The sequence below is a fragment of the Ranitomeya imitator genome, chromosome 5 (assembly GCF_032444005.1).
Source record: "Ranitomeya imitator isolate aRanImi1 chromosome 5, aRanImi1.pri, whole genome shotgun sequence".
Taxonomy (NCBI): Eukaryota; Metazoa; Chordata; class Amphibia; order Anura; family Dendrobatidae; genus Ranitomeya; species Ranitomeya imitator.
Window position 1 is genome coordinate 176,719,969 of NC_091286.1, and position 23,050 is coordinate 176,743,018.

Below are 23,050 nucleotides of genomic sequence, written 5' to 3' on the forward strand. Positions count from 1 at the left end.
CAGAAAGAATCAGCCGAAGTACCACTTGTGACCACAGGAGGGAGCTCTGCCACAGAATTCACTACAGAGAAGTAGGTCCTAAGTGGAAGTTTAATCCGCTCTCTAAGAGTCTGAAAAGGAAGAATATTTCTATTAAAGGGGTCTACAATAAAATAATAAAATAATTGTGCTTGAAGCCATGGTTCTGTCATAGCTGCAGTAAGACTATCGGGTATGGAGGGTGTAAAAAGGAAGGAGATCATAGGGGACTTGGGGGAGATCAATGGAAAGGCCTTGCTGCTTATCCTCCAAATTTTTATTGTAAATGCAATAGAGCCCAGCAGTGGCATTGAGGAGCATGTACTCCCATCTCCCCATAGCAATGAATTGGGATGCGCTGGAGCCATCCAAAGTTTCTCGATTTCTACCCATTTGCTATAAGCCCGCAAGGAGGCCCAAGCTGGTATCCTACTAAGGTGCATGGTCAAGTAATATCCCCAGATGTCTGGAAAGGCAATACCCCCCTGCGTTTTTGGAGATGTGAGGACTGATTTAGCTATTTGATGACGTCTCTGACCCCCCCCCCCCCAAAAAAAAAAAATTAAGAAGCACAGTCTGAAACCTCCTCAACACTGCTCGTGCGATCTGCACCGGCAAAACCTCCATGTATAGGTATAATGTTAGGTATAATAGACATCTTGATCGCATTTGCGCTGCCAAAAAGTGAGAGAGGAAGTTTAGACCATCTAGAAAGTAAGCCATTATTCTCTTGAAAGAAGGCTGGGAAATTATGTCTATAAAGGGAGTCGTAAGAGCCAGTCAGGAAAATACCCAAATATTTAAGTTTTGGTGTCCTTCCAAGCAAATTTAAACTTTGATTTCAGAGCGTCCACCATTGCGCACGGTAAGTTAATTGGGAGAGCTTCAGCCTTTGTTGTATTTACCTTGTACCCTGAGAGTAGTCCATATTCTGTCAAAGTAGATTGAAGATTGGGGAGGGAAATGTGTGGGTTGGTGAGGAAAATATCATCCACAAATAGAGACAACTTGAACTCTCTCGCTCCCGTACCTTAATGCCCTGGATATCTGGATTATTCCTTATTTTGGAAGCCAAGGGCTCTATACAATGGACAAACAGCAGGGGAGAGAGAGGACACCCCTGTCTAGATCCATTTCAGATATTGATACGAGAGGAAGACGCATGTGGGAGTTTAACCACAACATTGGGCAAGGAATATAAATCTTGTATAGCCTGAAGAAATGGACCCAACAGGCCAAACCTGCGTAAAGACGCAAATAAAAAAGGCCAACTCAGTCGGTCGAATGCCTTCTCAGCATCTAAACTGAGCAGAAGACCAGATTGCCCATTTTTTTCAAGGACATCAATAAGATCTATAGTACGTCTAGTGTTATCACCTGCTTGCCTATTTGCCACAAAAACGACCTGATCTTTATGGATTAAATCCGGAAGAAGCAAACTCAATCTGTTAGCCAGGATTTTAGTAAATATTTTAAGATCGGCATTTAGTAGGGATATAGGACAATAGCTGGCGCAATCAGCAGGGTCCTTTCCCTCTTTATGTATTACTGTGATATGTGAACTCAGCATAGAGGGGGGAATGGGAGAACCCGACATGAAGGAATTAAAGAGCGGTAACAAAAGCCATTAATTCTTTCTGGAATGTTTTGTAGTATAAATATGTGAACTCATCAGGTCCTGGGGCAATTCTTTAATTGTATTCTCCAGTTCTTCTTCGGTTATTATGTTGTTTAGTGTTAAAAGGGCTTCCGCACTCAAGGCTGGTAATTGACAGGAGTCCAAGTAAGTTTTGAGTCTTTCAGATCTATCAATCTGGTCTATGGGTAGAGTGGAGGGTAATGAATATAGACGGGAATAGTAATTTGTTGTTGTTTTTAATCATCATTTTAAGTTTTCTGCTAATCAGATCTTGTGCACAGTAAAACTGACTGGCAGTATGATTCTCCAGGTCAGTACGCAGATACCAAACATGTCCTGGGACTTAATTCCCATGGACAGGATAATACATCATACCAGATCAGCCGCTCTGATGGGGGGAGGGCGGCCGATCGCGGCTGGGTGTCAGCTGATTATCACAGCTGACATTCGGCACTATGTGCCAGGAGTGGTTACGGACCGCTCCAGGCACTTTAACCCCTGGAACACTGCGACCAAACATGATTGCAGCCTCCTGCACTGCCTGTCAGATCGCAGATCTGACACAGTGCTCTGCAAAGTGTCAGATCAGTGATCTGACACTATACCGTGATGTCCCACCCTGGGACGAAGTAAAAAAAAAAAAATTTACACTGTCTAAAAAATATATATTAAAAAAAATTCTAAATAAAGAAAGAAATAAACAAATATTGTTCCAATAAATACATTTCTTTATGTAAATAAAAAAAACAATAAAAGTACACATATTTAGTATTGCCGCGTCCGCAACGACCCGACGTATAAAACTATCCCACTAGTTAACCCCTTTAGTGAACACTGTAAAAAAAAATAAAACGATGCAGAAAACAATGCTTTATCATCATACCGCCGAACAAAAAGTGGAATAACACGCGATCAAAAGGACGGATATAAATAAACATGGTACTGCTGAAAACGTCATCTTGTCCAGCAAAAAAACGAGCCGCCATACAGCGTCATTAGCGAAAAAATAAAAAAATTATAGCCCTCAGAATAAAGCGTTGCAAAAATAATTATTTTTTATATAAAATAGTTTTTATTGTATAAAAGCGCCAAAACATAAAAAAATGATAGAAATGAGATATCGCTGTAATCGTACTGACCCGAAGAATACAACTGCTTTATCAATTTTACCAAACGTGGAACGGTATAAACGCCTCCCCCAAAGAAATTCAGGAATTGATGGTTTTTGTTCATTCTGCCTCAATAAAATCGGAATAAAAAGGGAACAAAAAATGTCACGTGCCCAAAAATGGTACCAATAAAAATGCCAAGTCGTCCCGCAAAAAACAAGACGTCACATGACTTTTTTGCAATAAAAAGCGTCTTTTAATGTGTGACAGCTGCCAAATATAAAAACCCACTATAAATAGTAAATCTAACCCCCCTTTATGACCGCCTTAGTTAGGGAAAAAATTATAAAATTTAAAAAAGGTATTTATTTGTATTTTCCCATTAGGGTTAGGGCTAAAGTTAGGATTGGGGCTAAAGTTAGGGTTTGTATTACATTTACGGTTGGGATTAGAGTTAGGTGTGTCAGGGTTAGGGGTGTGGTTAGGGTTATGGCTGGGATTAGGTTTAGGGGTGTGGCTAGGGTTGGGATTAGGGATGTGTTGGGGTTAAGGGTGTGTCGGGGTAAGGGGTGTGGTTAGGGTTGGGATTAAGGTTAGGGGTGTGTTTGGGTTAGGGTTGGAGTTAGAATTGGGGGGTTTCCACTGTTTAGGCACATCAGGGACTCTCCAAACGTGACATGGCGTCCAATCTCAATTCCAACCAATTTTGAATTGGAAAATCAAACAGCGCTCCTTCACTTCCGAGCTCAGCCATGCGCCCAAACAGTGGTTCCCCCCACATATGGGGTATCTGCGTACTCAAGACAAATTGTACAACAAATTTTGGGGTCCAATTTCTCGTTACCCTTGGGAAAATAAAAATTTGGGGGCTAAAAAAATCATTTTTGTGGGAATTTTTTTTTATTTTCACAGCTCTGCGTTATAAACTGTAGTGAAACACTTGGGGGTTCAAAGTTCTCACAACACATCTAGATAAGTTCCTTGGGGGGTCTAGTTTCCAATATTGGGTCACTTGTGGGGGGTTTCTTCTCTTTAAGTAAATCAGGGGCTCTGCAAACGCAATGTGACAGCAGCAGACCATTCTATCTAAGTCTACATTCCAAACGGCGCTTCTTCCCTTCCGAGCTCTGCCATGCACCCAAACGGTGGTTCCACCCCACATATGGGGTATCCGTGTACTCAAGACAAATTGGAAAACAACTTTTGGGCTTCAATTTCTCCTGTTACCTTTGGGGAAATAAAAATTTGGGGGCTAAAAAAAATTTTTTTTTTTTTAGGAAAAAATGATTTTTTATTTTCACGGCTCTGCGTTATAAACTGTAGTGAAACACTTGGGGTTTAAAGTTCTGACAACACATCTAGATAAGTTCCTTAGGGGGTCTACTTTCCAAAATGGTGTCACTTGTGGGGAGTTTCCACTGTTTAGGCACATCAGGAGCTCTCCAACCGCGACATGGCGTGATATCTCAATTCCAGTCAATTTTGCAACGAAAAGTCAAATGGCGCTCCTTCCCTTCCGAGCTCTGTCATGCACCCAAACAGTAGTCTACCCCGCACATATGGGGTATCACCGTATTTAGGATAAATTGCACAACAACTTTTTGTGTCCAATTTCTCCTGTTACCCTTGGGAAAATAAAAAATTGGGGGGCAAAAAGATCATTTTTGTGAAAAAATGTGATTTTTTATTTTTACGGCTCTACATTATAAACTTCTGTGAAGCACTTGGTGAGTCAAAGTGCTCACCACATATCTCGATAAGTTTCTTAGGGGGTCTACTTTCCAAAATAAGCGCACTTGTGGGGAGTTTCCACTGTTTAGGCACATTAGGGGCTCTCCAAACGAGACATGGCGTCCTATCTCAAATCCAGCCAATTTTTAATTGGAAAGTCAAAAGGCGCTCCTTCACTTCTGAGCTATGCCATGCGCCCAAACAGTGGTTCCCCCCCACATATGGGGTATCACTGTACTCAGGACAAATTGTACAACAACTTTTGGGGTCCAATTTCTCTTGTTAACCTTGGTAAAATAAAACAAATTGGATATCAAGTAATTTTTTGTGAAAAAGTTAAATGTTCATTTTTTTAAACATTCCAAAAATTCCTGTGAAACACCTGAAGGGTTAATAAACTTCTTGAATGTGGTTTTGAGCACCTTAAGGGATGCAGTTTTAGAGTGGCGTTACACTTGGGTATTTTCTATCATATAGACCCCTCAAAGTGACTTCAAATGTGATGTGGTACAAGCACGGAGGTCTTCAGCAGTCCTTTGGCTGTCATGGAAACCCATCGATGCCTTGCGATCACATCACAGGCGATGGGCAATTGGAATGATGCAGCCCCTTGCTGGTGCATGTTAAATGCTGTGGTCAGAGATTGACAGCAACATTTAACAGGTTAACAGCTGCAGGCAAAGCTCCACCCACAGTTGCCAAAGGCACGTGATGACTGATTGAATCAGCCATCATTTGCTGGGAAAGATGCGGGGTCACAGTATCGGCCAGCATCAAATTCAGGGGCACGACATATGTGAATGTATGTCATATGTTGTGAAGGGATTAAAGAACTACAAAGCAGATTTCTTTGTCAAAGGTATAAATTTAATCTGTGTTACTGCCCAATACAAAATTGTGCTGTACTCTTTAAATCCCCAAAATTTATATTCATGACTAATCTAAGGCCAATTTTTCTCTTCAATCAAATTTTACTCTTGGGACAATGCATTCACTTTCCATCTGACAACTAGCAAGGCAGAAATCTTATAAACCGGAAAGGTGACAACCTGTACAATAATTACATGGTTAAATTTACTAATTAGCCAAGATGTACATACCAACCTAGACATGTAGTGTTGAAAATGCCTATATCAATTTACCATGCACACAGGTATCAGTTTGTTAAAAAGAAGCACAGACAGGCAACATACCACTTCTCACCAGCTGACACAAGGGGTTCATGCATAAAAAGAGAAATAAGGGCGGGCTCACGATAAGGTGGTGTGACTCAATGGAACTGACCAGTGTCAGTGAGGTTGATTTTATAGGTGAAACAATCAAGAAATATGTTTCAACTGTAAAATCCACATAGGCAATAATTGCACCACACAACTATAGCCATTGTGCTGAGTGCCACTCTACTGCTCACGTGAACCCAGTATGAAAACTATTGATCTCATTCTCTGCTATGGGCATCACTGGCACTTTTTCCTGTAAAGATATAAATAAAAATAGTGTTCCAAGACCTGGGTAATTTGGGGGATTTGCTTGCTCTTGTAATCTTTGGAGATTTCTTGGCCGCCCAGTCATCACTCAACTCGATGTCACTGGAGTCAGAACAATTACAGCTATCAATAACAGTTGATATCAATCCTTTGCTGTAAATTTCATCTGGCAAAAACAGAAAAAGAAAATATGAAATATTTTAAGGTAGGGCATCACATCTTCAAATAATGTAGACCTTGCTCCAATTACTTATTATATACAAACAATCCGTCCTAGCTATTAACAACCCACTCTCGCTGGTTTGTCCATAAGGATGCAAAATTCTAACCATCATAATTAACCTACAGCTGGTACACAACCAGATGAAGAAAAGCAAGGAAACAAGCACAACAGGAAAATTGTGGGAATGTTTCACTTCTTTCCAGTACTGCGAAGAACATTTTGGACAGTGGAACAACAGTAAATTAAACCTTAATATTAGTAATTTAATACATTAAAATACTTTTTTCCCCCATGTATGATTACTGCTTTCTCTGTATGCACCACATATTTCTACATACCCCAGGCACAGTTATATAATATGATCGACTTAAATGTCTAGCTCACATTCAGCATAACCTCCGTAGCCACAAAGTCAAGCTGTAAAAGTTAAGATTTATTTAGGACTCTGCAAAACCTTTCCAAATTTAAAAAAAAATCAACTTTGTTAAAAAAACAACAAAAATTGTAGACTGTCTGGCAGCAGGTGCAAATGTTGGGTGAATCCAATAACACATCCACAGGTAATGATTAAAATCAAAGTCTTCTATTATTCCATGTTACAATTAAAGATTAAAAACATTCTTGAAAAACAGTGTAAAAAATATTCGGAATGATCTTTAGGCGCTTCAAACAATTCAGTTCTTATTCATAGTACAATCCCAATATGTACAGAATCCATTTTATCTAATACATAAAGCTGTGTGTGTGTGTCCGGGATTTGCATCTGCACCGTCGCAGCTACAGCCACAAAATTTTACAAAAGGAAAGGTATTATATAGCAACATTACGTAACAGTACTCAAAATATTGCGTCTATAACGGATATATATAATACACCAAGTCGTTAGAAAGACAACACAACTGGGGATGTGAGAACCACAAAAAACTACCACAACTGGTAATATACATAAAACTACTTTTATTTAGAACATATACACAGTAAAAAACAGACAAAGATGAAACAAAAGTGAACACATGGTGCGAACCACCACACCGAGCCGCCACTATGCAAAAAACATACCAACTGTATGACCTAAGTCCCCAAATCAAAGATGTATCTATAGGGGGATACAGCAACCAAAGAGAGGGTATACCTATGGCAAGTATGCAACTATAAAGATGTAACAGTATCCAGTGTAACTCCGGGGATGAAGGGTAATGTCCATACCATTGTATACAAATATTCCCCACTGGGTTCTAACTGAACGACCCCAGCCCAGATATGGGCAAAAGATGCCCCAGAATACACATAGTAAACAGAGATCCGGTGCACCACACCAAAGTGCATCATCCTCATGCTACCGCCATCAGAGGCATAAGCTCAAAATGACCATGTATCTCCACTAGTCGCAAACAGCACCCGCTTAGCACAATAATATTATTACCTCTGGTAGAGGACCCTCGGTTGCAGCCCGGTCACAGACGTACTGTCTGTGACCGGGCTGCAACCGAGGGTCCTCTACCAGAGGTAATAATATTATATTATCTATAGATACATCTTTGATTTGGGGACCTAGGTCATACAGTCGGTATGTTTTTTGCATAGTGGCGGCTCGGTGTGGTGTTTCGCACCATGTGTTCACTTTTGTTTCATCTTTGTCTGTTTTTTACTGTGTATATGTTCTAAATAAAAGTAGTTTTATGTATATTACCAGTTGTGGTCGTTTTTTGTGGTTCTCACATCCCCAGTTTTGTAGCCACAAAATTTTGCGCAGTCACACATCTGGACCCCGAGAGCGTCATAGGCTATGTTGTGAGGCAAAATTTTAACCCCGCGCGTTCCAATTCACCAAACAATTTTGCCCCTATCTATATAATGGGGAAAAAGTGAAAGGAAAAGTGTTGGAGGCAAATTGACAGCTGCCAGATGTGAACATGGGGGACTTAAAGAATGAGAGTGATGGCGCCAAAGAGTATATACCGTACAGTTGCTAAGGTGGGACCCCGACATGGGATACTCACCACACACGGGGAAATAAACACACACACACAAAATGCGCCACACACTACCACGTGCTTGAACACATATACCACCCTGAGCACACATACACCAACCTCGCCACATAAAAGTCGAAACACAAAAGACACCACTCAAAACTCGCCACGCGCAAAATTTGCCACATGCAAAACTAGGCTCACGCAAAACTCGCCACATGTGCAAAACTCACCTCATGGAAAACTCGTCACATGCAAAACTTGCACACGCGGAAAAATTGCCACATGCACAAAAGTTGCAACACATGCAAAAGTAGCCTCACACAAAACTTGCACATACTCAAAATGCACCACACATAAAACTCGCCACGCGCAAAACTTGCTGTACACAACTTGCTACACTAACCTGTCACATGCAACTCGACACACAAAGTTGCTACACGCATGTCGCCACACAAAACTCATCTCACAAAAGTCGCTACATGCATGTTGCCACACGCAACTCAACACACACAACTTGACACATGAAACTCGCCCTAAAACACACACAAATCTGGTATTATCCTTCAAAAATAAAAAATCTGATTAATAAGCAGACAAACTACAAGAGCAACAAATGTACCATATAGGAAATACGGCAGCTGTCAGTCACATGACCTGTTTATTATGGGTATGTGCTAATATATACTGCCAGGGGGGCTTCCTGTTGGCTGGGGATTTATCAGGCTGCAAAATTAGCTTACAAATACTGAGGTAAAAATACTGACCAAATAACGTGTGAACGAGGTCTAATACAGGAGGAGATGATACACAGATATATATACTATATACAGGAGGAGATGACATACAGGTACATACTATATACAGGGGAGATGACACACAGGTATATACTATATACAGGAGCAGATTACACACAGGTATATACTATATACAGGAGGAGATGACTTACAGGTATATACTATATACAGGAGGAGATGACATACAGGTATATACTATATACAGGAGGAGTCTGAGATGGCATACAGGTATATACTATATACAGGAGATGACATACAGGTATATGCTATATATAGGAGGAGATGACATACATTTATATATTATATGCAGGAGGAGATGACACAGGTATATACTATATACAGGAGGAGATGACATACAGGTATATACTATATAAAAGAGTAGATGACACATAGGCATATACAGGAGGAGATGACATACAGCAGGTATATACTATATACAGGGGAGATTACATACAGGTATATATTATATACAGGAGATGACATACAGGTATATACTATATATAGGAGATGACATACAGGTATATAATAATAATAATAATAATTTTTATTTATATAGCGCCAACATATTCCGCAGCGCTTTACAAATTATAGAGGGGACTTGTACAGACAATAGACATTACAGCATAACAGAAATACAGTTCAATACAGATACCAGGAGGAATGAGGGCCCTGCTCGCAAGCTTACAAACTATGAGGAAAAGGGGAGACACGAGAGGTGGATGGTAACAATTGCATATACTATGTATACTATATACAGAAGAGATGACATACAGATATATACTATATACAGGTGAAGATGACACATAGGTATATGCAATATACAGGAGGATGACATACAGGTGTATACTATATATAAGGGAGATGACAAACATGCATATACTGAGGGGAAAATGAGAGGTGTGAGGTGAAAATAGAGGTGTGAGGTGAAAATGAAAAGGTGTGAGTGCAAAATGAGAGGAGTGAGGGAAAATAGTGGAGTGGAGTGATCGGAAAATGACAGATGTGAGGTCGAAATGACAAGTGTTGGGGGGAATGAGAGGAGTGAGGGGGGAATGAGAGGAGTGAGGGGGAATTAAGAGTGAGGGGGAAAATAAGAGGTGTGAGGGAGAAAATTAGAGAAGTGAGGTGCTAAATGAGAGGCGTGATGGGAAAATAAGAGAAGTGAGGTGCTATAACTAACCACAAATATTTACTATGCCCAGGCAACGCCGGGCTCTTCAGGTAGTATCTAAATAAAAAGATAGACATTTGTGCATTGAAAAAAAAAAATGTATATTTTTTCTTTCCTTCTCCTTCCTTTCTCTTCCCTTCATAATAAATGAGTACTTTATGGAATATGATACTTCAATAGATATACATAAGATCTCATTTAATATTTATTCCTTTTGGAGTACTATAATTATTGAAGGCATTCATTTTAAATTCTTTATTAGTAGATGTGAAAGTACAGTTTTTTGTGTCAGCTATATAGGGACATAAACTGCAAGCTTTTTTGCCACATTTGTAAGAAGCATTAGTTGATAACCAGTTTTTAGATGTTTTATATTTATTTATATTTTGATTAGCAGGGGCGGAAATATAGCCAATGCAGCTTGTGGAGGGGGGCTCTTGCAGGCTTGTAATACTGAGGGCAATATGGCCTATTGCTCGGAGCCCACGGCTCCAGGGGGACCATGGCCAAATTGCCTACATCATATGCAGAAGGCAGGGAGCGATCTCTGCAGCTTTGCTGCTTACAGAAGAGAATTACAGCGCAGCTGCACAAATCTGTCTTCTGCTTCTTTCCTAGGGCTTTCTCTCTGACACAGGCTTGATGACATCACCATCCAGTGCGGGCCTGTGTCAGATAGAAAGTTGCTGGCGCTGTAGAAAGAAGCAGCGATGCTTCAGGGTAACAGACGGAGAGGTGAGTGTGTTTTTTTCAATGCACTGCAGAGTGGACAATGAGGGTGGTGTGTTGTGTGAGAGACGACTATGATGGGATTTGAGACGGAGAACAATGATTGGATGTGTGGAGAGGACAATGATGGGATATATGGGAGAGGACAAAAATGGGATGTCGAGTTGCGGGCAATGATGTGTAGGAGAGGGCAATGATAGGATGTGGAGGAGAGGACAATGATGGGATGTGTGAGGAGGGAACAATGATGGGATAAATGGGAGAGGACAACGATGGGATGTTGAGTTGATGGCAAGGATGTGTGGGAGAGGGCAATGATAGGATGTGGAGGAGGACAATGATGGGATATGTGGGAGAGGACGATGGGATGTCAAGTTGAGGGCAATGATGTGTAGGAAAGGGTGGTGTGTGGTGTGGGAGAGGACTATGATGGGATGTGTGGAGAGGACAATGATGGGATATATGGGAGAGGACAATGATGGGATGTCGAGTCGAGGGCAATGATGTGTGGGAGAGGGCAATGATAGGATGTGGAGGAGAGGACAATGATGGGATGTGGAGAAGAGGAAAATGATAGGATGTGGATGAGAGGGAAATGATAGGATGTGGATGTGTGGTAGAGGAAAATGCGGAGTAGAGTGGGAAATGAGAGGGTAAGGTGCATAGACACTTTGTAAATGAATTGTAAAGTGGGAGAAGACACTGTCGGGGACTTAAATTGAATTGGGAGGAGGCAGAGAATGTTAAGTACCTAATAATATGTTCTCCCACCCCCAAATTCATTATGATGCTTTCAAGGTCTTTTATTAAATAGTCAGGACACAGGACACTAAAGCTATGTGCGCACATGTGCTGCATATCCTAATATACAACCTAGAAATATGAAACATGACTACATATGAAATTTACATGCTTTATTTGATAAATTCAAAACAAAAACAAAATAATAGCTACTTAGATTATGCTAAGTTCATTATGGTTAATTATAACCATTGTTGCTGGTAAACATTAAATAACATCTAATATCTAAAGAGATATCCTTATTTCATCAGGAATTTATTTAAACAAATATAATAATAAGTAATAAGCAAATATAAAAATAACTGCTGATAAAAACACTGGACAAAACACTTTGATAATATGCACCATATACATAGACCATTATAATTAATCATAATTAAATTAACATAATCTAAGTAGATGCCCCTTTTTTGCTTCAAATCCCTCTGTTTTCTGTTGATTTCTTATTTTGGTATTATATCCTTAATTTATCAAATAAAAAACATTAAATTTCATATGTAGTCGTGAGATCCATGTTCTGATCAAATTTTGAGGATCAGAATAGGACATGCTCAATGCGTCTCTAAAAGAGGGCAGCACACTGACACTGCACACGGATATGGGAATGTAGCCTTATTATGTATAGCACAGTCCCTTAGTATATAGTGTACTCACTTATTATGTATAGCGCCGTCCTTAGTTTCCTCTTTTATTATGTAGAACAACTGTCTCTTATTATGTACCATCCTTTCTAGTTATGTATAGGGTGATACCTTATTATAAAACATCCTCTTTTGTTATGTACAGTTCTGTCCCTTACATAGTGTATTTTTGTTAATTACGACTTCATCTCTTTATTATCTCTTGTTAGATATAAAATGACTACTGGTGGAGCAGTATCTTACCAGAAGACCAGCCCATTAGCTCATCCATTAGAAAAGAAGCTTTCACATGCTCCATCAGCTATCACTGCAGTTTATATCTAACAAGAGACAACAGTATGTAATATAGAAAATGGTGCTATAAATAATCCGATATGTAAGGTACGGTGCTGTACATGCTGTGTAATAAGGGACAGCAATATACATAATAAAGGAGACTATGAAAGATATATATATACTAGATGGTGGCCCGATTCTAACGCATCGAGTATTCTATAATATGCATGTCCACGTAGTATATAGCACAGCCACGAAGTATATTGCCCAGTTACGTAGTATATTGCCCAGCCACGTAGTATATTGCCCAGCCGCGTAGTATATTGCCCAGTTACATAGTATATTGCCCAGCCACGTAGTATATTGCCCAGCCACGTAGTATATTGCCCATCCACGTAGTATATTGCCCAATTACATAGTATATTGCCCAGCCACGTAGTATATTGCCCAGTCACGTAGTATATTGCCCAGCCACGTAGTATATTGCCCAGTCACGTAGTATATTGCCCAGTTATGTAGTATATTGCCCAGCCTCGTAGTATATTGCCCAGCCACGTAGTATATAGCACAGCCACGTAGTATATTGCCCAGCCACGTAGTATATTGCCCAGTTACGTAGTATATTGCCCAGCCACGTAGTATATTGCGCAGCCACGTATGTAACAGGTTACAAAAAAAACACAACACGAAGGTATGGTGTGGGTCTATAATGCCATCATCCTTCTGGACAGACTGCTGGGACTTGTAGTTCCCAAATTTAGAACTATGGGCTGGAATATAGGACAGTAAGGTGCAAGACACAGTAGTAAGGAAGAAGCAGCCTCCTCCTCCGGCCGGTGCTTCCCTCTTCCCTGCTCCTTCTCAGCAAAGCAAGAGCAATGTCAGCCACTCACCAGGCGCCTCTCATGCTCCGGGGTCTCCGCCACAGCCGCCGCTGCATGAGAGCCCGAGACACTGGCTCCGGTACCGTGAGGAGGTCACCATGTCCACGCACCGCCCCGGGAGCCTGCAGCCGCGCTGACCGCATATGTACAGGTGAGATGACAGCATGTGCAGCGCCTGAAGGGAAGGGACGTCATCACTGGTGACATCATCACTGGCGGTGACATTATACCATGTAATGAATAGCAGGGGAGAGGGAAAACTGCGCAGTGATCGGTGATTACCAGTGATCAGACAGTTGCGGGGATGATGAAGGGCATGTACGGCGGCTGCGGAGGGTGAGACTGCGAGCTTGGGCACTGACTGCAGGGTTTTAGGGAGGGACTAATCAGACTGTGGCCGTCGCTGATTGGTCGCGGCAGCCATGACAGGCAGCTGCCGAGACCAATCAGTGAATGAATATCCTTGACAGAAAGAAAGAAAGAAGGACAGACGAAAGTGACCCTTAGACAATTATATAGTAGATATATAGGTATATGAAAAAGTTTGGGCACCCCTATTAATCTTAAGCTTAATGTTTTATAAAAAATGTTTTTTTTTGCAACAGCTATTTCAGTTTCATATATCTAATAACTTTTGGACACAGTAATGTTTCTGCCTTGAAATGAGGTTTATTGTACTAACAGAAAATGTGCAATCTGCATTCAAACAAAATTTTACAGGTGCATAAGTATGGCCACCCCACCAGAAAAATGACATTAATATTTAGTAGATCCTCCTTTTGCAAAAATAACAGCCTCTAGTCGCTTCCTGTAGCTTTTAATGAGTTCCTGGATCCTGGATGAAGGTATTTTTGACCATTCCTCTTTACAAAACAATTCCAGTTCAGTTAAGTTTGATGGTCGCCGAGCATGGACAGCCCTCTTCAAATGATGCCACAGATGTTCAATGATATTCAGGTCTGGGGACTGGGATGGCCATTCCAGAACAGTGTAATTGTTCCTCTGCATGAATGCCTGAGTAGATTTAGAGCGATGTTTTGGATCATTGTCTTGCTGAAAGATCCATCCCCTGCATAACTTCAACTTTGTCACTGATTCATGAACATTATTGTCAAGAATCTGATGATACTGAGAGGAATCCATGCGTCCCTCAACTTTAACAAGATTTCCGGTGCCGGCATTGGCCACACAGCCCCAAAGCATGATGGAACCTCCACCTAATTTTACTGTGGGTAGCAAGTGTTTTTCTTGGAATGCTGTGTTTTTTGGCCGCCATGCAGAACACCTTTTTGTATGACCAAACAACTCAATCTTGGTTTCATCAGTCCACAGGACCTTCTTCCAAAAAGAAATTGGTTTCTCCAAATGTGCTTTTGCATATCTCAGCCAACTCTGTTTGTGGCGTGCTTGCTTCTTTCGTATCACTCTCCCATACAGCTTCTCCTTGTGCAAAGTGCGTTGTATAGCTGACCGATGCACAGTGACACCATCTGCAGCAAGTTGATGCTGCAGCTCTCTGGAGGTGGTCTGAGGATTGTCCTTGACTGATCTCACCATTCTTCTTCTCTGCCTTTCTGATGTTTTTCTTGGCCTGCCACTTCTGGCCTTAACAAGAACTGTACCTGTGTTTTTCCATTTCCTTACTATGTTCCTCACAGTGGAAATTGACAGGTTAAATCTCTGAGACAGCTTTTTGTATCCTTCCCCTGAACAACTATGTTGAATAATCGTTGTTTTCAGATCATTAGACAATTGTTTTGAGGAGCCCATGATGCCACTCTTCAGAGGAGATTCAAACAGGAGAACAACTTGCAAGTGACCACTTTAAGTAGCTTTTCTCATGATTGCATACACCTGGCTATGAAGTTCAAAGCTCAATGAGGTTAGAAAACCAAAAAAAGTGCTTTAGTAAGTCAGTAAAAAGTAGGTAGGAGTATTTAAAACAAGAAAATGATAAGGGTGCCCATACTTATGCACCTGTCAAATTTTGTTTAAATGCAGACTGCACATTTTCTGTTAGTACAATAAACCTCATTTCAAGGCAGAAACATTATTGTGTCCAACAGTTATTAGATATATGAAACTGAAATAGCTGTTGCAAAAAAAACTATTTTTAGAAAACATTAAGCTTAAGATTAATAGGGGTGCCCAAACTTTTTCATATAACTGTATATGCATCTGTAGCTTTGTCGCCATAAAAAGAGGAGAGCCTAGACACATTTCTTGCACAGGGGCCCAAAGCTGTCAGTGTCCATCCCTGTTTATTAGTATGGTCATTTGAGAATATAATGTTACTTATAGTGGTTCCACCTAGAAACAAATTTGTTAAGTGTTTGTAGAATATTTTGCAAAGAATTATCAGTGTACAAATCAGGTAAATATTTTTTTAATAATATTGGTAATTTGATATTAAGAATTACTATACTGAGTGGAAAAATATAGGATTATTTTATGTATATTTTGCCTTTTTTTGTGTATGTTATTGATTAGGAATTAGCTATTTTTGCTGAGATTAAGGGTATGTGCACACGTTCAGGTTCTTTCGCGTTTTTTCCTGATAAAAACGCGATAAAACCGCATTAGAAACTGCAGACATATGCATCCTATCACTTACAATGTATTCTGCAATTTTTGTGCACAAAATGCGCTTTTTTCCGCGATAAAAAACGCATCGCGGTAAAAAAAAAGCAGCATGTTCATTAATTTTGCGTTTTTTTCACTGTATTTAAAGCATTTGGAAAAAACGCAAGAAAAAACGCATCAAAAACGCAAGAAAAACGCATGCGGATTTCCGGGAGAAATGTCAGGTTTTTGTCAGGAAAATTTCTGCCAGAAATCCTGACGTGTGCACATAGCCTAAGGCTATGTGCACACGTCAGGATTTCTTGCAGAAAATTTCTGAGAATTCCGAACATTTTCTGCAAGAAATCCGCAAGAAAACCGCATGCGTTTTTGCCACGATTTTGCCGCGGTTTTGACGCGTTTTTTGCCGCGGCTTTGACGCGTTTTTTTCCGGACACTTCCCAATGCATTTTGGAGTGGGAAATCCGCAAAAAAACGGAAAATTAATGAACATGCTGCGTTTTTTTGCCGCGATGCTTTTTTTCGCATCATGTGCACAAAACATGCGGAATTCATTCTAAATGATGGGATGCTTATTGTATGCGGTTTTTTTTGCGGTTTTATAGTGTTTTTTTATCGGGAAAAAACGCGAAAAAAACGCTAAAAAAACGCAACGTGTGAACACAGCCTAAAGCTTGCTCTGAATATCCTCTTTAAAAACAAAAAACGGTTATCTATAATAGAACATTCATGTGAATATTGTTTTTCTGTGGTACAGCATCTCTTTGCCCTCACATATCATCCTACTAGTAGATTCTGTATGACATGTCTTGGGTGACAACTAGTAGCATAAAACATAGAATTACCAGCTATTGGTTTTCTATAAATTTCTGTGCAAACCTTTTAATTTTTAACATCTCTCCATATAACAAAAAAACCAAAACAGGAATATGAGCAGGATGTCTGTTGAATGGGAACAAAATATTATCAGCGTTGTTATTTATGTATCTGATGAAATTCAGTAAGGTCGTCATCTATGACCATACCAGCAAAACATCAGACACATAAGGATTAAATGAGGTACCGGTATATATACAGTTGTGTGAAAGTGTATGCCCTCTTCCTGATTTCCTATTCTTTTGCATGTTTGTCACACTTATTTGTTTCAGCTCAGCAAACAAATTTAAATATTAGACAAAGATAACACAAGTAAACACAAAATGCCACAATATTTTATTGTTGGTGAGATGTTCCTTTTCTGAAATGCTGTGTTAGTTCTATGCCAGATGTAATGGGACATACACCTTCCAAAAAGTTCAACTATTGTCTCGTCAGTCCATAGAGCATTCTAACCAAAAGTCTTAGGGATAATCAAGATGTTTTCTGGCAAAAACGGAGATGAGCCTTTATGTTCTTATTGCTCAGCAGTGGGTTTTCGTTTTGGAACTCTGCCATGCATGACATTTTTGCCCAGTCTCTTTATCGTGGAGTAATGAACACTGATCTCAACTGAGGTAATTGAGGCCTGGATGTTGTTCTGGGCTCTTTTGTAACCTCTTGGATAAGTTGTCGCTGTGCTCCTGGGGTAATTTTGGTCGTCCGGTCACTCCTGGGAAGGTTCACCACTGTTCCTTGTTTTCGCCAATTTGAGGATAATCGCTCTCAATGTGGTTTGCTGGAGTCCCAAAGTTTTAGAAATGGCTTTATAACCTTTTCTAGACTGATAGATCACAATTATTTTGTTTCTCATTTGTTCCAGAATTTCTTTGAACCGTGGCATGATGTATAGCTTTTGAGGGTATTTTGGTCTACTTCCCTTTGTCAGGCAGGTCCTATTCTAAACTCTGCTGCACGACTAATCCACCTGTCCCCCCGCTATTCCCCAGCTTCTCCCCTCTGTCAATCCCTTCACTGGCTCCCCATTGCCCATAGACTCCAGTACAAAACCCTAACCATGACATACAAAGCCATCCACAACCTGTCTCCTCCATACATCTGTGACCTCGTCTCCCGGTACTTTCCTGCACGCAACCTCCGATCCTCACAAGATCTCCTTCTCTATTCCCCTCTTATCTCCTCTTCCCACAATCGCATGCAAGATTTCTCTCGCGCATCACCCCTACTCTGGAACTCTCTACCACAACATATCAGACTCTCACCTACCATCGAAACCTTCAAAAAGAGCCTGAAGACCCACCTCTTCCGACAAGCCTATAACCTGCAGTAATCACCGATCGACCAAACCGCTGCATGACCAGCTCTACCCTCGCCTACTGTATTCTCGCCCATCCCTTGTAGATTTTGAGCCTTCGTGGGCAGGTTCCTCTCTCCTCCTGTACCATTTATGGCTTGTATTGTTTAAGATTATTGTACTTGTTTTTATTATGTATACCACTCATTACATGTAAAGCGCCATGGAATAAATGGCGCTATAACAATAAATAATAATAATATTTGAGTGATTTCTTGATTGAGAACAGGTGTGGCAGTAATCATGCTTCAGTGTAAAGGGAATTTGAATTCAGCTTCCCAAAGATGTGATAAACCACAATTAATTTGCTTTAAGGGGGGAAGAGGGAAATCACTTTTTCACACAGGGCCCTGTAGGTTTCGATTTCTTTTGCCCTTAATAACAAAGATCTTCAGTTAAAAACTTTATCTGGTGTTTTCTTCCGTGAACTGTGTCTGATATTTAACCCCTTAGTGACGGAGCCAAATTTTTGAAATCTGACCAGTGTTACTTTATGTGGTAATAACTCTGGAATGCTTCAACAAAGCCCAGTGATTTTGAGATTGTTTTTTCGTGACACATTATACTTTATGATAATGGTAAATTTAGGTTGATATGCTTTATGTTTATTTATAAAAAATATCAGAAATTTGAAAAAAATGTTAAAAAATTTACAATTTTCAAACTTTGAATGATTATCCCTTTAATCCCGATAGTCATACCACAGCAAAACATTAATAAATAACATTTCCCACATGTCTGCTTTACAACAGCACCATTTGCAAAATGTTATTTTATTTTGTTAGCATTTTAGGAGGATTAAAAATGTATCAACAATTTAAATTTTTTTCAAGGAAATTTACAAAATGTATTTTTTTAGGGACCTATCCATGTTTGAAGTGAATTTGGGGGTCCTATATATAGAGAAATCCCCACAAGTGATACAATTTTAAAAACAGCACCCCTGTTATGGCTGGCAATCAGGCAACACAGCGTGCAGTAATCAGCGCACATACAGAGATCTGGCAAAAACCCAAAACAATAGGACGAGCTCTGAGACGTGGAATCTCTGTAGACTGCAGTACCTGAACTGTCCTCACACAACTGGAAGCAGCAGTGGATTGCGCCTATCACTACCTATGCAACTCGGCACTGCCTGAGGAGCTGACTAGCCTGAAGATAGAAATACAAGCCTGACTTACCTCAGAGAAATACCCCAAAGGAATAGGCAGCCCCCACATATAATGACTGTTAGCAAGATGAAAAGACAAACGTAGGAATGAAATAGATTCAGCAAAGTGAGGCCCGATATTCTAGACAGAGCGAGGATAGCAAAGAGAACTATGCAGTCTACAAAAAACCCTAAAACGAAAACCACGCAAAGGGGCAAAAAAGACCCACCGTGCCGAACTAACAGCACGGCGGTGCACCCCTTTGCTTCTCAGAGCTTCCAGCAAAAGATAATAACAAGCTGGACAGAAAAAACAGAAAACAAACTAGAAGCACTTATCTAGCAGAGCAGCAGGCCCAAGGAAAGATGCAGTAGCTCAGATCCAACACTGGAACATAGACAAGGAGCAAGGAAGACAGACTCAGGTGGAGCTAAATAGCAAGGCAGCCAACGAGCTCACCAAAACACCTGAGGGAGGACGCCCAGAGACTGCAATACCACTTGTGACCACAGAATTCACAACAGTACCCCCCCCTTGAGGAGGGGTCACCGAACCCTCACCAGAACCCCCAGGCCGACCAGGATGAGCCACATGAAAGGCACGAACAAGATCTGGGGCATGGACATCAGAGGCAAAAACCCAGGAATTATCTTCCTGAGCATAACCCTTCCATTTGACCAGATACTGGAGTTTCCGTCTAGAGACACGAGAATCCAAAATCTTCTCCACAATATACTCCAATTCCCCCTCCACCAAAACAGGGGCAGGAGGCTCCACAGATGGAACCATAGGTGCCACGTATCTCCTCAACAACGACCTATGGAATACATTATGTATGGAAAAGGAGTCTGGGAGGGTCAGACGAAAAGACACCGGATTGAGAATCTCAGAAATCCTATACGGACCAATAAAACGAGGTTTAAATTTAGGAGAGGAAACCTTCATAGGTATATGACGAGAAGATAACCAAACCAGATCCCCAACACGAAGTCGGGGTCCCACACGGCGTCTGCGATTAGCGAAAAGCTGAGCCTTCTCCTGGGACAAGGTCAAATTGTCCACTACCTGAGTCCAGATCTGCTGCAACCTGTCCACCACATAATCCACACCAGGACAGTCCGAAGACTCAACCTGTCCTGAAGAGAAACGAGGATGGAACCCAGAATTGCAGAAAAATGGAGAGACCAAGGTAGCCGAGCTGGCCCGATTATTAAGGGCGAACTCAGCCAACGGCAAAAATGACACCCAATCATCCTGGTCAGCGGAAACAAAACATCTCAGATATGTTTCCAAGGTCTGATTGGTTCGTTCGGTCTGGCCATTAGTCTGAGGATGGAAGGCCGAGGAAAAAGATAGGTCAATGCCCATCCTACCACAAAAGGCTCGCCAGAACCTTGAGACAAACTGGGAACCTCTGTCAGAAACAATATTCTCAGGAATGCCATGTAAACGAACCACATGCTGGAAGAACAAAGGCACCAAATCAGAGGAGGAAGGCAATTTAACCAAGGGCACCAGATGGACCATTTTAGAAAAGCGATCACAGACCACCCAAATGACAGACATCTTTTGAGAAACGGGAAGGTCAGAAATGAAATCCATCGAAATATGTGTCCAAGGCCTCTTCGGGACCGGCAAGGGCAAAAGCAACCCACTGGCACGTGAACAGCAGGGCTTAGCCCTAGCACAAATTCCACAGGACTGCACAAAAGCACGCACATCCCGCGACAGAGACGGCCACCAAAAGGATCTAGCAACCAACTCCCTGGTACCAAAGATTCCTGGATGACCGGCCAGCACCGAACAATGAAGTTCAGAGATAACTTTACTAGTCCACCTATCAGGGACGAACAGTTTCTCGGCCGGACAACGATCAGGTTTATTAGCCTGAAATTTCTGCAACACTCTCCGCAAATCAGGGGAGATGGCAGACACAATGACTCCTTCCTTGAGGATACTCGCCGGCTCAGATAACCCCAGAGAGTCGGGCACAAAACTCCTAGACAGAGCATCCGCCTTCACATTTTTAGAGCCCGGAAGGTATGAAATCACAAAATCAAAACGAGCAAAAAATAACGACCAACGGGCCTGTCTAGGATTCAAGCGCTTGGCAGACTCAAGATAAGTAAGGTTCTTATGATCAGTCAAAACCACCACGCGATGCTTAGCACCCTCAAGCCAATGACGCCACTCCTCAAATGCCCACTTCATGGCCAGCAACTCTCGGTTGCCCACATCATAATTACGCTCAGCAGCAGAAAATTTCCTGGAAAAGAAAGCACATGGTTTGAACACTGAGCAACCAGAACCTCTCTGTGACAAAACCGCCCCTGCACCAATCTCAGAAGCATCAACCTCGACCTGGAACGGAAGAGAAACATCAGGTTGACACAACACAGGGGCACAGCAAAAACGACGCTTCAACTCCTGAAAAGCTTCCACGGCAGCAGAAGACCAATTAACCAAATCAGCACCCTTCTTGGTCAAATCGGTCAATGGTCTGGCAATGCTAGAAAAATTACAGATGAAGCGACGATAAAAATTAGCAAAGCCCAGGAATTTCTGCAAACTTTTTAGAGATGTCGGCTGAGTCCAATCCTGGATGGCCTGAACCTTAACCGGATCCATCTCGATAGTAGAAGGGGAAAAGATGAACCCCAAAAATGAAACTTTCTGCACACCGAAGAGACACTTTGATCCCTTCACGAACAAGGAATTAGCACGCAGTACCTGGAAAACCATTCTGACTTGCTTTACATGAGACTCCCAATCATCTGAGAAGATCAAAATGTCATCCAAGTAAACAATCAAGAATTTATCCAGATACTCACGAAAAATGTCATGCATAAAAGACTGAAAAACAGATGGAGCATTGGCAAGTCCGAACGGCATCACCAGATACTCAAAATGACCCTCGGGCGTATTAAATGCCGTTTTCCATTCATCTCCCTGCCTGATTCTCACCAGATTATACGCACCACGAAGATCAATCTTAGTAAACCAACTAGCCCCCTTAATCCGAGCAAACAAGTCAGAAATCAATGGCAAGGGATACTGAAACTTAACAGTGATCTTATTAAGAAGGCGGTAATCAATACACGGTCTTAGCGAACCATCCTTCTTGGCTACAAAAAAGAACCCTGCTCCCAATGGTGACGACGATGGGCGAATATGTCCCTTCTCCAGGGACTCCTTCACATAACTGCGCATAGCGGTGTGTTCAGGTACGGACAAATTAAATAAACGACCCTTAGGGAATTTACTACCAGGAATCAAATCGATAGCACAATCACAATTCCTATGCGGAGGAAGGGCATCAGACTTGGACACTTCAAATACATCCTGAAAGTCCGACAAGAACTCTGGGATGTCAGATGGAATGGATGACGAAATAGACAAAAATGGAACATCACCATGTACTCCCTGACAACCCCAGCTGGTTACCGACATAGAGTTCCAATCCAATACTGGATTATGGGTTTGTAGCCATGGCAACCCCAACACGACCACATCATGCAAATTATGCAGTACCAAAAAGCGAATAACTTCCTGATGTGCAGGAGCCATGCACATGGTCAGCTGGGCCCAGTACTGAGGCTTATTCTTG

General features: G+C 41.3%; 1 protein-coding gene across 1 annotated transcript in view; it reads right to left on the reverse strand.

Annotated features, from left to right (window-relative positions):
* Window positions 1-23,050, reverse strand: part of TULP4 (TUB like protein 4) — an 860,077-nt gene that overhangs the window by 206,408 nt on the left and 630,619 nt on the right. The window contains exon 10 of the mRNA XM_069769358.1: window positions 6,006-6,150. Within this exon, the coding sequence (XP_069625459.1) occupies window positions 6,006-6,150 (145 nt within the window). The remainder of the gene's footprint in view (window positions 1-6,005; window positions 6,151-23,050) is intronic.